General features: G+C 53.3%; 1 protein-coding gene across 5 annotated transcripts in view; it reads right to left on the bottom strand.

The window, feature by feature from the left end:
• Nucleotides 1–15368, bottom strand: part of RXRG (retinoid X receptor gamma) — a 128745-nt gene that overhangs the window by 30019 nt on the left and 83358 nt on the right. Inside the window, exon 1 of one of the 5 annotated variants that reach the window (XM_032318468.1) lies at nucleotides 11735–12120. The exons of 2 other annotated variants lie outside the window; for them this stretch is intronic. In XM_032318468.1, the coding sequence (XP_032174359.1) occupies nucleotides 11735–11783 (49 nt within the window). In that variant the 5' untranslated portion in view covers nucleotides 11784–12120. Of the gene's footprint in view, nucleotides 1–1283; nucleotides 1436–11734; nucleotides 12121–15368 lie in introns of those variants that run through there. 2 more of the 5 variants (XM_032318467.1, XM_032318471.1) reach the window with 2 other exon arrangements.

Raw genomic sequence — 15368 nt, 5'->3', positions numbered from 1 at the left:
CGGTGCCTCTAAGCACAGGCGTGTTTCTCAACGGGAAATGGACCCGGCCTCACAGACACAGGCCAGAGCGTGGCCGTCCACAGCACTTCCACGGCCGCCAGCCCTATCTCCCCTTTTTCTCAAGCCACGTGGGAGCCACAGCCAGGACCACACAGCCATACGTTTTCCAGAAACCCGGTTTCTAGTCCAGATCCGAAGTCAAGGTTTCCTCTAATGCTTCAGGGTCTGTTGTCCCTTGAGGCCCATCCGCCCTGGTCCGGGCCCCAGCAGTCTTGCTCTCTCCCTGACCCTACCCCCTCTAACCCTCTTTGGCCACCGCCAGACTGTGCCCACTGCCACATGCCTGGGAAACGCACAAACCCTCCACTCCGCGGAGCTGACTCCCTTCGCTCAGGCAAGGATTTGTTTAAACAGAAATGAATGCATCTGGTGGGGAAGGGCTAGGGGGCTTTCTCAGGAGTGTCTTTTCTCGGGGCAACATACCTAAAAAAAAGTCTTTCCTATTTCTGGGCCTCATTCTGCCCGGGGTGTCCTCGACCCTTCCAGCTGCGGCTCCGTGAACCCGGAGCAGGCTACGGGCCGGCGGCCCCTCAAAGCAGCGGCACAGGTCCCAGCCACCCGGCATGGTCTGAGTCCGGACCACTTTCCCAGGGGTCCCTGTCGTCGGCAGCCGGACCTTCGGGCTCTTTGGGATTCCAGACTGCAGGCTGACAGTCCCCAGCAATCAGAGCTGTCTGGGAACCTGCGGAGAACCTAAACTCTCCAGATTCCTGAAGTCTGCATGGGCAGCGCCGCAGAGCAAGGGCCTCTGAAGCCACAAAGCTTTAGGTTGAGTTTGAGGCTCTGCCTCCTTCCAGGCACATAAACTTGAGCAAGGAACTTGACCCGCCTGAACGCAGTTCCCCACGCAAAGTGGAGACACACACACGCTCACCTCGGCGGATCGCTGAGGGCACCTGAGATTGCGGGCGCCGCAGCAGCAGGTGCACTAATGCACTATACTGTAAATGTTGTGAGGGGCGGACTGTGTGTGGCTTGAACGCCAGTGTAGAAGATCACGGAGCCAGGCCTGTGCTAAATGCTCTATTAAGACAGTCTTGGCCACACACAGTAAATTGCAGTAAATCGCCGCTGCTCTGAGCCCGGAGCGCCCCTCCGTCACCCCAGCCACTCTACCCTTCCCCTAGGATCGCCCAGATCACCCCATAATCTGGCCCGGGACAAAGAGGTCCTCCACGTGACCTCCAGTCTGACCGTCTGCCGTCCTCCTGGTTGTCACATACTTTTAATTTCTCTCCCTTGTTGTTCACGATTCCCATTACGGGACCAGCCCTGAGCACGGAACGTAGCAGATGCTCAAAAGACACTTGACATCGGGTTGGGAGCAGTGATGGGATCATTTTTTGGTTAATTAATGTATATAACTACAGAGAGTTCATCAGTAGGAATCACTTGCATCAGAAATCTCTGTCCCCGCTGTTAACCAATGCAAAAATCTCTGAGTAACAAATTGCTTGTGTGTGTGCGTGCGTGTGTGTGTGTGTGTGTGTGTGTGTGGAGGGGGCCTTGTTGAGAAAGAGAATCGCGGGTACTCAGAACTACAGAATTCTTACCAAAGTGAGGAAGTTGCCTAGCAACCTCCTCCTCAGCCAATGAAAGGAAAATGTCAAGCGTGAGTCTTCCTGACTGGCCAGACAAGGGAGCAAGTGGCCTGGTGTGTCCAGCCCTTTGCCGCCACGCAGGGACTTTGCTGGCCTGCTAACACAGCTCTCCTGCACAGCGGAAACTTGTACGGAAGCTTGACACCGTTTACTACCCACCTCGGGAAGGGGACGGAGGTCAAGAGACGCTATCTCTGAGTCACGACTCTCCATCTGAAGTCCAAGGAGCATCGCACAGCCCAGTCCCACTCAACCCTCTCCCATGGGGCACCAGCAGACACTCAAGCCTGTCTCCTTGTCTCCGATGGGGGGACGTGGTGTGTGAACCCCAGAATCATAGAGCAGTCTGACACCTGGCTTGTTCTTGCTTTAAAAAGAAAAAAACTTTTTTAAAAAAATTATTATTTGAGGGCGCCTGGGTGGCTCAGTGGGTTAAGCCGCTGCCTTCGGCTCAGGTCATGATCTCAGGGTCCTGGGATCGAGTCCTGCATCGGGCTCTCTGCTCAGCAGGGAGCCTGCTTCCTCCTCTCTCTCTCTGCCTGCCTCTCTGCCTGCTTGTAATCTCTCTCTGTCAAATAAATAAATAAATCTTAAAAAAAAAATTTATTATTTGAGAGAGACACAGAGAGCATGGGGCAGGGGATGGGGGGGTGGGGACAGAGGCAGAGGGAGCAAATCGTCCACAGACTCCCCACTGAATAAGGAGCCTTCTCTCAGGACCCTGCGATCTTGACCTGAGCCAAAATCCAGAGCCAATCGCTTCACCGACTCAGCCACCCAGGTGCCCCGTGGCTGGCTCTTCCTAGTGTAAGGGAAACTTACCATCCCCCGCCTCCTCCCGCCGCCGTGGCTGCTTGGCTCCTAACACAGGCAGGCTGCAGAGCGAGGTAGGCAGAGGCCGGCCACAGGACGGCACTTTAACTAACACTAATCAGCACCTCCTTCCGTGACTAACAACAACAAAAGAATATAACATTCATGGAGCAATTGCCCAGAGCCAGATCTGGTTCCCGACACTTTATATACATTGACAGACTTCATACCTTCAAGCCCCCTTAAGGTTGGTTTGCTTTTCTCTACTGTACAAAGGCAAAAGCTGGGGTACAGAGAAATTAAAGACATCGCCCAAAGGAACAGGACTCGTAAATTATACCCGTGGCATCTGAATGGAGGAAGGCGGCGGATCTGGGCTTTAGCCCCACCCCCACCATGAACGACCCTCCTCTGGGACTCCTCCCTGCCTTCCCCAATCTAACTGGCCACCCTACTCTGGACTTTGACCCTGGCGCGTTGTTAAAAGAATTTATTTTTTTTCTTATTTGATTTTATTTTCAGTGTTCCAAGATTGTTACACATATTGCATGGAGCACTGGGTGTGGTGCATACACAAAGACTTTATTTTTTTAAGTCATCTCTACACCCAACATAGGGCTCAAACTCACTCCTGATCCGGAGATCAGGAGTCCCCTGCTCTAGGGACTGGGCCAGTCGGACGTCCCTGACCTTGGCACTTTCTGACTAAGACACTCCCCTCCCAGACTCTGGCCCCGCCCACTTCCAAGGTTGTTGGGGGGGGGGGGGTCCATTCACCCGAGTCCTAGCTCAGCCTGACCTTTGCCTCTCCCTTCTCCAGGGGAGGGGGCACTTGGATGCCAGGGGTTTGCTAGTCCATGTTTCTTATATTTGAGTCACTGTCGGCGTGTTCAAAAGCCCTGGCAAGTAAGCCTCGGAGCTTCTCGGCCACCCGGACCTGGACAGGAGGGTGTCTCCGAGGCACAGAGCTCTACAGCTTAAGGGGGGCCAACTCCAAGGTGGGACGTCCCCAACTCCCAGGCAGTAAGGAGCAGAAGCAGAAGCCACATTTCTTGATAAGAAGCCTTCTCTGCTCTCGAAGCGTTTTCTGGCTTTCTCAGTGGGGAAAATAAAGCAAAGTAGCAGAAGTGGAGAGTGTGTGGGAGAAGGGGCTCAGCACCCAGGGTCCCCCAGCAGCAAGGTAGGAGGCCAAGATCAGCGGCTCACGGGTTCCACGCCCCTAGCCAGCCTCTCGGAGTCTCCCAGGGCAGTTCCGGCTTCCAGCAGGTCCCTTTAAAGGAGGGCTTGGGGCTGTTGGGGTGGGGGAGGGGGTTGTTTCTCCCGGGGCTTGGGGGAGGGGGAGAGCACAGTGGCATCCCTTCTTCCTCCCCCCTCCCTGCCCCTCGCTGCTCCCACCCTGCCAGCCCCTCCCACCCTACCTCTCCTAAAATCTGCCATGATGGGGGTAGTGAAAAGCAGGCAAAGATTGATAATCAGCCTCATTATCACCAGCATTATATATAATTATAGCAAAACCTTACTCATTTCGATCAATTGAGAAAAAAATCAGTCTAAATTCTTGACAAGTTGGCAGATTACTTTTAAATTACAATTTTATTACTGCTAAGTAACACACGTGAAGAGTTTGTATTTCCAGTACCGCAAGCTAATGGTTATTAGGCGGAGATTTTATAAAATCTGCTTTAAAAGACTTCTTTGTAATTAACACCCGGTTAATATGCTAATGATGCTCCTACCAGGCTTTTTAAATTGCTTCAAAACAGATGTAACTTAAATGGGGCAACACTCTACAGTCTTACTTGTTCCACTAACTTTTTTTGTGTGTGTCATTTTTTTTTTTTTTTGGCAAAGGAGCAAATACAAACTAGTTCATACCATGACCAAATGTAATCACCTTTCCAAATCAGTTAGGTCATAAATTCGTAAGGCCATATTGCTTAGGGTTAGAAACCAGACTTTCAGGGCTTGTAGAAAAGAAAATAATCCCAGAGAGTTTTCAGGACGTGCTGAAGGCTACACGATCAGGACAAAAACAGTGTCTTCTGGCTCCCAGGTTCAAGGTCATTCCACGCCCTACATACCATCTCTCACAAAGCTCTTCATAATGATATAGTGTTTATTTCCATGTCTGTTATTGGTTCAATCAGTCAAAAAAGTATTTGTTGAGTGCCTACCATGTACCAGACCCCAAGCTAGGCGCTACGGAGAGAGCAGTCCCTCCTGGGAGCCGGTGCCTGGTTCATGGAAGCTTGAACCTGACTCAGAGTGGTTGGTAGGGCAGAAGTAAACCCCATTAGCTCGAGTTAGAAAAACAGGTTCAGAATGATAAAGTGACCTTTTTAAGCACTTGCTGTGAGCTATTATAGACCTAGAATCTGAGTTGAGTCTAGCACAGTTTCTGGTAACCTTTCTGCATGTAATTAATGACATCTTGCTTGGATACCACTTTTCCTACCCAGGACCAAATTATCAGCCTTGATGGTACAGGTGGGTATTACGCTGTGTCTAACTCATAAGGGAGCGGGAGGCCAGGATCCTGGAGCAGGGGCTCCTCTAACAGGGAACACTGTGTGTCCCTTTAAACCAGCTCCATACAGCAGCGGACTATGGACCTGTCGTAGGTCCTCCAAGACAATGCCGATGACCCCATTCAAATGGAAATTAAAAAAAAAATGCCGATGAATGTTTCAAGTATTTGCTGAGGGTGCCCCCATCTCACCCCTTGTTCCTGAAGTCCTTGCACACCCACCTTGTCCACATCCAGCTCTTGAACCCATGACTGCGGTCCCTTTTTCTATCTCTCTGGCCTTCTTGTTCAAAATACAGTCTTCCAAAGACTGCAATCATCTAAAATACAGTGAACAACACCCCTAGTGCATGTTAACATTAGGCAAGGCACACAGGATCATTTGTTCCCAGGGTCTAAATGCGTAAATTCCTGGGACCCATTCGCTAAACCTCAGTCCCAAGAAACATTTCTGGAAATAAGTCATCTCCAAATGTTATACGGAGGCAGACTACAGAGCGTGTAACTAGTTTATCATTTCTTCAGGACAGGGAATGGGTCTACCTTCTCGGAGCTCTGCACAACCCTTGCACAAGCCAGATACTTAGCCAACGTGTGCCTAACCACCAACGGGCATTCCCAGCACAGTCTAGAATATTCTCTCCCTGCTGATGAACTCTGACCTTTGCTCTACTTCCCTCATCGCTGAGGCTGAGAAGTCACAGGTACCATGACCGCCTAAATGTCTAAGAGACTGCTTCCCAATGACGCTAGTGACCAGCAAAGGAGATGGAGATGTTGAGTTCGCAGACATGAAAGCCAGGCCAAACAGCCTAGAAGAAACATCCCAACATATGTGTTAAGCTCCTTCCGGGCCGCTCCTCTGACTCCTAGTAAATGCTTTCTGAATTAAAGATCACAAGCTTCTCCATTTTTCAAGTTCAGATGTTGGATTCTGAAATCCCATCAGGAACTTGAGCTTGATTTCATACCTCCCTGTCTCTCAATCAAGGTATTTAATAAAGACAGCAGGGGGTTCCAGGTTGTTCCTGACTCATCAAAGTCAATGGCCCTGGGCCAAGTTCTCCTGAAGATTTGGAGGGGTTGAAGGTCCCAGGTCCCAGCTCTCTTTCTGCCAGATCTCAGGAGGCTTGCCCCAGAATGATTTGTGAAAACAGAACTTTCTGTAACACGCGCTGAATCCACGCCTGCCTTTGCTTTGTCAGGATCGCCTGGAGTGCCGCCTGATGTTTTAAGAACAGGCACACCTCCCCTAAGAAAAATCTACGCACAAAATTCTAGTGACTTTAGAACTAGAGTCTCCAAATTTTCTGAAATGGCAAGGGGGATCTTTTACCAAGTGTTTACGATCGTCTAGGCTTTATTTATTAAACCCCTACACTGTGGAAAGTTAACACTGACCCTGTGGGGTGGGTAGAGCTGAGTTATTTCCCCAAAGGGTGGGGGGAGGGTTCTCAGAGGCTTCCCCACCCCTCCCTCCTTCTCCCCCTCCGGCCACCCCAGGGAACCCAGTCTGAAGACCACAAGCAGCTGCAGGTCCGGGGCAAGCCACCCTGCTTCCCCACATGTCCTCACCTGTAACTAAGGAGGTTGGTTAGAGGCAGGGATGGGAACCACCGCAGACTGGAGAGCACTCAGCCTTCTCCAGAACGACCCCCTCGGGCTTCGCAAACAGACAGGAGCACTGAACCTCCCTGTACCTTAGCTTTCGCTACTTCAGTTACGGCTCCTCTCACCCTAGGACAGGATTCGGATACAAGCAGTTGCAACAGGAGACCCTAGAGCCAGCAAAGATTCAAAGGTTTACTCTCCTGCTCTTCATAAAGTTTGCTGAGCCCCACCTCAGAATATAAGGTCGCGCTCCGTGTATTAGAACAAAGCGGGGTCCATCTGGAGACTTTTTGGATTTTTGTTTTCTTAGCACCTCCCAGTGCCCAGTGCCCTGCCCCCACGCCCAGTCATTTCAGTCATTTGCTGTAATTACACATGTCCAAAAGACGCATTATGATCTGAGCACCAAGATTGTCAGTTGCTGTTATTACACCTAATTCACCCATTTGTGGCAGATCTGGGACTCCGTGCCCCCGCACCCCACCCCCTCTCCATCCTAACCCCCCAACAAACAGCAGGTGCAGCATACGGCTCCAGCACCACAGGCAGCTCGCACCTGCCTGGATTTGGATCCTGGGTCTGCCCCTTACCAGCTGGGCGATCTTGAGCAGTTTGCTAAACCTCCCCGTGACTCTGGTCATCTAGTCCAACAGTGATACTGTCATCACTCCCCGTGATAACGGTAGTGCTTTCCCTCCAGGAGCCCTAGAGAACATTAAATGAGACGGTGTTTGCAATGCCCAAGAGAGATTTGCAATGTGGAGGAGGGCTTGGCACACAGTAGGCGCATAATACACATTAGCTACCATTTCACTCTTGTGACGACTGCTGAGCCAGAACCTGGACCAATCCCAGGAGAGCCCCCCACACCCAGGCATTCTAGAAAATAAATTTTTACATTCCCTGGGCCTCTGAGTCTTCCACTTTCCAATAAGAGAAAATCACAGCTTCCCCTGGGAGCCCCTGGCATCACAGCCACCCAGCTCTGGTGGCGAAGTTCTCTGCAGACACAGAAGCGACATAATGAGGGGAAGGAAGAGGTGGAGAATTTAGATTAGTCTTTGCACAATTTCTTCCCCCAGTTCCTATTCAGCTCTCTGTCTCCTGGTAAGATTGTAAATGTTTCAGAAAATAGTTTACACTAAATATGTTCCTTCCTAAATCTCAATAAACAGTTACGCCTTCCGACATAAACCCTAACCACTTATGTCCACGGTAGGTCCTAATTAGCCACCCACACATTTGTGGAGGGGAGAAGTATGTTCTGACGCACGCATCCGTGTACACACAGACACACACACACACGGCTCCCACACCCACGCACATCCTCACAGCGCCCCCCAGACATACACACAAACACGTGGGGACACGTAACTCCGACCCACCCCTCCTCTAAGGAGACTCTTAGGGGAAAAGCAGAGTGTTCCGCACAAACGTCAGGGCCAGCTGGGCAGCAGGACTCTTGCAAATCAGCGGGCCTCCAGGGGCAGCCCCAGGCAGGGCCGCAGAGTCCCTTGCTGCTGAGTGACTGCGAACTCCCCCGTGTTTTATTCCTCAGTGGCCAGGCCACAGGTCTGCGGCCACGGGGCAGGGCTGCGGCGGGATCAGGGCTCCTCAGCCCAGCAAGGCCTGCGCTGCTTCCCGTGGCTTCCTGGCCTGTCCCCGAGCAAGTGTGTGGTCCACAGACGCCCTGACCGGCAGCTCAGCTGACCAGGGATACTGGAGCCCGATGGCCTGGGTTCAAATCCCGGCCAGTGCCACTTTCCGGCCCCGAGACCTTCAACACGTTACCACACTGTGCGGTGCCTCCGCTTCCTCGCCTCTAAAAGCAGCGGGATCCTCGTGGTGACTCCTCAGAGGGTGGTCAGGAGCCTTCAGGGTCAAGGGCTCGCGAGGGGAGCGGGCCCCGCACAAGGGCGGCTGCAGCGACCCTTGTTCCCTGAAACGCGAGCCCCTGCCCCCGCTCCTGCTCTCCCCCGAGGATTACCGCCCAACTGGATGGGGGAATTACAGGCTTTGTTTTGCCATCTTCTTAGAGGCAGCAACTGTCTCCTCCAGGCAAACAAATCTCTTACTGAGCAGCTGGCAAAGCCAGGACTTGGAGGAGAAGGAGGGAAGGGTCACAAGGCAGGGCGGGGCGCTGGGCACCGGGGCACCTCGGCCAGACGCCGCGGCCACCGCAACCCAGGTAGTCACCGCAGCTCGGCCCAAGGAACCGGCCCCTCTTCACCAATGGAACGATGAGCTCACATCTGGGAAGCAAAGCCCCAGACACAATCCCCGGGGGAGATCTCCCACGGGTGACTTTGTGTCCCTAGAGCTCCTCACAGGGGATCCCAGGAGCCCCCTGAGGTTCCATTTGCTGCTGTATAAAAAGGCAAGGGGGGCAGGCGCGAAATCCCTGCAGCTACGCGTTTCCTCTCTCTGTGCTGGCGCCGCAGGTGACAGCCAGCCCAGTCCTCAGGTTTTCCCTGTGCCTCAGGGGTGTGCCAAGTTCTCAGACAGACGTCCCTGCAGCTGGGGCGGGCGGGGGGCAGGGGGGGGATGTCCTTTGGCTCCGTGTTTTAGCACTCTGAGCCGGTGCATGCAAACAAAACGGAAAACATCAACAGAGCTAAACAAAATAATTGTTCTCCTCCCTTGGGAACAAGGAAAAGTCGCATCAGAGGGAGACATTTAAACAACCTAGTGGCCCTTTTCCCTCTGGCTCCCCGTGTTACATCAACGTATTTTCTTCTGTGGCTGCACTGCTGTGTCTCCTTGTCTCTGAAACCGCATTACACCAACCACCAGAGCCCCCACAATCATGAGACTCCAAACCAGCAAAAGTGCGTGCATCTTCGTGGACCTCATTTTATTTCCCAAGATTCCTAATTCATTATTCTCCAATAACGTTTGATTTTTCGGTTAATCTGCATGTTCAGTGCTTGAGCAAAATGGAAGAGATGAAAATATTAACTTTTACTACGGACCAAACACACAGACAGCACCAAAGTGGCTGCTTCTCCGAATGTTTGCATGTTTCAGTCTCAAAACAATACCTGAGGATGGATTATCAGCTCCATTTTAGAGACCAAGGCACTGAGGCTCAGAGACGGGCAATTCCTTGCCTTAGGCCACACAGCTGGTATGTGAACCCAACTCCAGTTCTCTTGCTCTCTCTCTCTCCCTTTCATTAGATCCGATTAAAGGAGTACTATTCTAAGTTTGAGTCAGGGGTTTTCTGGAAGGTTCTCTCCCATTCAAGCTCATGTAGCCTTAGACTGGCCCCTGCCTTGTTGAGGCCTCCATTTCCACTCCAAAAATGAGAGGTCTAAGATGGTCTTCGAGGTCCCTGAGCAGACTAACATTTCGAGATTGCAGCAGGCTGCCCCGGTTGAATTTGGCGCTAGACCTTTATCCAACCTTGCTCTTAGCTCTCTCCCAGGATCTTTCCACCCTCAACCCTGTTTCACTCCCACTGGCTCAGAGGGTCTCCATGGCATTCATGAAGCCACAGCCTCCCAGACCTTGGGGGATCTAAGACCTCGAGGACAAGCACATCCCTCTGACCTCAGACAACTGAATTCAGAGGGAAAAGAAAAAAGTGTCTCGACTGTTAATGGGACCAAGACGGCAGCTGAGAAGGCTTTTCACACCCAGGACCCAACTATAAACGAGATCAGATGTCCCGGTCACGGCCTTGGCCACCACTCTCACTGGGTCATAGCATGAGACTGGCCCCAATGACTTCAACATCCCCTCTTCCAGGAACACATCCATGGCCCCCCACCTCTTGAGTCCCAGCAACAGCCTCCTCCTGCACCCCAAAGCACACAGAGCCGGAAATATGACAGTGTGCCTGTGTGATAAGCCTGCTCTGCACAAGTGGCAGAGCCTGCGTCTCATTCACATCTGTCTTCCCAGAACCTAATACCACACTTGGCTCAAAAACTCCCCAAGGCACCCTGAATGAAAGAGCAAGTCCCCTAGCCCAACACCACCCCGGTAGGGACCATGGCCACCTTGCAAAGTCCCTCCACGCCTCACAGAGGGCTCTGCATGGCCAAGGAGGCAAGCTGTACCCCCCCCCCCCCCCAGCCCTCGGATGAATTGCCTATCTGTCCACACAGGAGGTCGGGAGAGCAGGGACTTTTCAGTTCTCAAGACCTAACAAGAATTTCTGCTTTGTCCTGGCTGCCAGCATCCCCAGGGCAAAAGCTCCTCTTTGGCTCCCAAGAGCACAAGCTTCGTGCCACCAGCTGACAAGTGACAGGCCAGTCGGTCAGCTGTTGGTTCCATTTATTCAAAGCTGGACGGCTGAACTGCTTCTGCCACTGAATCGAGGGAGCCTTGAGTCCCACGGAAGGCGGCCCCTGAAAAGTGAGCCGGGGCTGCCCTCCCGGGCTTGGGGACTTGGACCTTCCCCCTGCCAGTCCCGGGAGCGCAGACTCCCGCACCCAGATCCGACCCTCCACCCTCCGAACAGAACTGCCAGCAGGGACCCTGGCAGTGGAAAGCTGCAGGGAGGGGGCGCGAGGCTATTAGCAAATCAAAAGGGAAGACAACAGAGGAAGGAAAACAGGGTGGCAAATTCAAGTGCTCCGTTTTCTTTTTTAAAAATCCGACTGTAGGGAGATCTGCGTTTCAATAAAACAAGCATGCCCTTGTTACCAAGTATGGCAGGGGCTCTTAGTAGAGAGGCAAAAGCCTTTTTCACCACATTTTTCTCCTTACAAGTTGGATAATAGGTTACGTCCCAGGGATACCCTCTGACTCTGCCACATTGCCCACCCGCACACACACACTGGGTTCTAACAACGCTCGCGCTCCGTCCGGGTCTCCGATCCATTCCCGGGCAGGTGGCTGGGACGCTCCGCGGGGCGTCTGCACGCCCGCTCTTCTGCTCGCTCATGCGGCTGTGCACGGATCCTCGCCTCCGACCACCCCCTCTCCCTCCCTCTCCCCTGCACGCACAGACCCACTCCGCGGAAACACACGACCAGGGCGGACGAACACCCCTGCCCTCCTCCTAATTCACTGGCAGCCGCGTGCCCGCAGGTCGCGGCTCCCCTCCGGCCCCTCTAGACAGGTCCCCCACCCCCCACCCCCGACCCCGGGGCAGCCCCGGCGCCGGACTCACCGCCGAAGCCTGTGGGAAACTTCATGAAGTGAGAATAATTCCCGTACATGTTTACTCTTCAGTTCATGTTCCTCTCCCGAGCGTCTGCCGAAGAGCGCGGCCTCCCGGGCTCCCGCGCGCCGCCGGGGCTGCCTTCAACTCGGGCTAACAGGAGCGCTCATCGCTTCCTCGCAGCCCGGGCAGCTCGGGCTGGGCCGGCCCTCTGGGATTAGTCTGGAATCTGCCCCTCGCTCGGAGCGGCCACATCGCGCGTCCGGGCGGCGCGGCAGCTGGTGCCTGTCAGTTACCACGCACGGCGCCGCCGCCGCGCCCCGCCGCGCACGGGCTCCTGTTGCTTTGATTCACTCCGGGCTGGGCCGCCGCGTGCGCTCCGCCGGCTCCGCGCCTCCCCGGGGGCGCTGCCGGCGGCGGGCCCCGCGTCCCGGAAGCCCACGGCGCGGCGTGACCGCCCCCCCGGAGGTCGGGAGCCGGGGAGGGGCGGCGGGGGCAGGGGCCGGGGGACGCTGGCGGGGCGGGGGGGCGGGGGGGCGGGGGGCGCTCCTCCTTGATTGGCACCCACGCACATCGATGGGGTGCTGGGCACACGCGTTTTTGCACTCGGGCTCCAGTCCATCCTCTGCACTGGGTTTTTGTTTTCTTGCAGGGGGGCAGGGGTGAGGGCCTAGAGAGAACAGAGCCCCTTCCTGGGCACAAGATCGGAGAAGGGGGAGACTGGGGCCCCAGCTGTGGAACACTAAGCTGCAGCCTCCCTCGCGTGTGCAGTGGGCCTCTCCTGCTCTGGGGCTGGTGGGGTTTGCGCTCTAACAGAAGAAGCCTGACAGGCGCAGCCCCAGGGCATTCACAGGGAAGACGTGCGAGCAGGGAGGACGCGTGGGCTCCAGGTGGCGGTGGCCATTCACTGCAGGGATGCCTTCGCCCGACACACCGCGGTCATCCGGCCCTTGTATCCCATCCGGCTCCCCTCAGAAGGCACCACTGAGTCCTCACTGAGCCAGAGACTCTCTAGGCTGGAACCCAGCTACATATCAGAGTCCAGATATCCCTTTTTTTTTTTTTTTTTTTTTTTAAGTTTTTATTTATTTATTTGACAGAGAGAAATCACAAGTAGATGGAGAGGCAGGCAGAGAGAGAGGAAGGGAAGCAGGCTCCCCGCTGAGCAGAGAGCCCGATGCGGGACTCGATCCCAGGACCCTGAGATCATGACCGGAGCCTAAGGCAGCGGCCTAACCCACTGAGCCACCCAGGCGCCCTTTGATGTGCGGATCTGTTATACAGTTTTCCTGACAACACACTGTGGGCCTATCCTTGGACACCTCCAGCCGTGGGAGGCTCACTACTATCCCATTCCATTTCCAGAGAGTTCTTGCATTAAGAAAGCTTTTTAACTGAAATGACGTCTACCTCTTTTCTGTAGCTTCTGCCAACAGGCTCTAGGGTCACATAAGAGGAGCCCGCAGGGTTCTTCGAATTCACAGAAAAATCTCCAGTGTCCGCAATCTACTTCTCGGGGCGCCCTGGCCTCGTTCAACTTGCCCATGTACCACCAATCATTCGAGTCCATTGACAATCTGTTCTTTTTCTAGGAATATGCTTCAGTTTCTGGAGACCCTCAGGGAGGGGGAAGGGAGTTGGCCAGACCTGAATACATTATTTCAGCTATGACCCCGATCTCCTCCACCTGGTGTCTGGGTCGGCAGGGCAACGCAGGTGCCGTCAGCAGACCCACCGCGGTCATGGGCTGAGTTCTGAGGGGCTGGGACAGGATGAGAGTTTTGCCCTTGATGTGGCGCGGCACGCGGAGGGAGGCAAGGCAACTCAAGGCCCCAAGATTCAAGTGCTAAGAGAACCCAGCAAAAAACTAAGAGTAAAGACCCAGAGACGGGAACAGAGTCCATATGACGTGGGAGGAAGTGGCCCCGATGGGGATCAGAGCCAGTCGGTCAGGAAGGAGGAAGAAAGAGGCAGGCAGGTTAGCATTGCGAAGGCCTGGTGTGCCCGGGGCTTCCTTGGTTGGGGGTGGCCTCAGCAGCTCCGCTGAGAACGGGCATTAGATGTGGACCGTGCAGAATACGCGGGCACTGTTTGCCTCCCCTGCATTTGGGTTCACTCATCACCCTGAGTCTTCCGGGGTTCCTGTCTCTTCCATCCAGTGCATGTTATTCCTCCCTCCCCCCCATTTTGAGACTTCCGAAGACCTGACACCCTGCTCCCATATTTTCTCTAACTTATGGGCAAAAATACTGAAAAGGACATAGCAAGGATGTCTTAGGGCATACCAACGTGCCATCCAATTATAGGACCATGGACACTTGGCTCATAAAACACTCGTTGTGTGGCCGGAAGAGGCTGTGTCTGCAGAGGAAACCAGTCAGAAGCCAGCGTTGCTGGGTACAAATCCCAGTTCCATTGCTACGAGCCTCACTCAGGCAGAGTGTCCCTGGGCATCGGCGACTCCATAGTCTTGTGATTCAGTCCACACGTGTTAATCACTTAGAAGGTGGCAGATACATAATTAATTCTCAATGGGTACAAGCCATTTTGATGATGATGATGATGATGTGACTTTTAGCAAGTCATTTCCCCCTTTTTACTCATTGGTAGAATGATGGAAAAGGGCTAGGTGAGTTCCAAAATCCCCTTCAATTTGAAAATTAAAAGCAAATGAATCCAGCCCCCAATTCCGTAACTGTCCAGAAGCATCTGAAGTCTTACTAAAGCACAAACTACCATTTTGTATGTCTGTCTGAGAAAGAAATGAGTTATTCCAGCACTGGTGGACCAGTGCTGGCAAGGGCTCTTCCAAGTACTCAAAAGCCATCCTGTAAAAAGCTCTCCTTAGAGCCTTATTCAAGGTCAAGGTCAAGAAGGTTTGTCAGCAGTGAGTGGTAGGCTCTACTTTCTTCCCCTTTTGCTAAGTTAGGTGACCCTGGCCACTTCTGCTCACAGCATAAAGACCAAAAGCCTTAGTCTGGTAGGGAAAGGCCCCACTGTCTTGTCTCAGCCTACCTTTTAAGCTCCATCAGGAGGAAAGTGCTCTACAATAGAAGTCCTAAGTAAGGCCCAGCACCTCCAGCTGTGTGACCCTGGCCAAGCTCATTTACTCCCGGGGGAGGGGGAACACCCAGACCACTCAGCTGGCTAAGGTTTCTGGGTTTTGTTTTTGCTTCATGATCCAATGGGATGAGGGGACTGCGTGGGTTTTGGCTTGGTTTGGGAGTTCTGTTTGTTGTACACTCCAAAGTTCTAAACAGATACAAGGAAGTAATATCTTCATGTTTGTCTGTTTGGGTTTTTTTCTTTCCTTTCTCCAATGGTCCCTTCCGGTCTGGCTATTTTGCTCACTGTGGGAGCACAGCTTGGTTCATCCCAACTTGTGGTTCATTGTTATGTCCATTTACCTTCCCCAACCCAACCTGCATCCCCACATAAATTGTTCTCCTGCCTAAAGGCTGGAACACAGTAGGTGCTCAATAAATATTTTTGCATTTAAAAAAATCCTTGATATGCTTGCTTATAGCAAGATACCCCAGCATGATTTCCTTGTGGCACCTTTCATAACAAGCCATACACTTTGTCTGAAGTAAAAGAAATACAAGTGTGGCTTTTCTTTCTAATCCACATTTTTGGCTGGCAC

Source organism: Mustela erminea, chromosome 17, assembly GCF_009829155.1.
Source record: "Mustela erminea isolate mMusErm1 chromosome 17, mMusErm1.Pri, whole genome shotgun sequence".
NCBI lineage: Eukaryota > Metazoa > Chordata > Mammalia > Carnivora > Mustelidae > Mustela > Mustela erminea.
The sequence above is the reverse complement of the archived record's forward strand: the minus strand, read 5'-3'. Positions and strand labels throughout refer to the sequence as shown.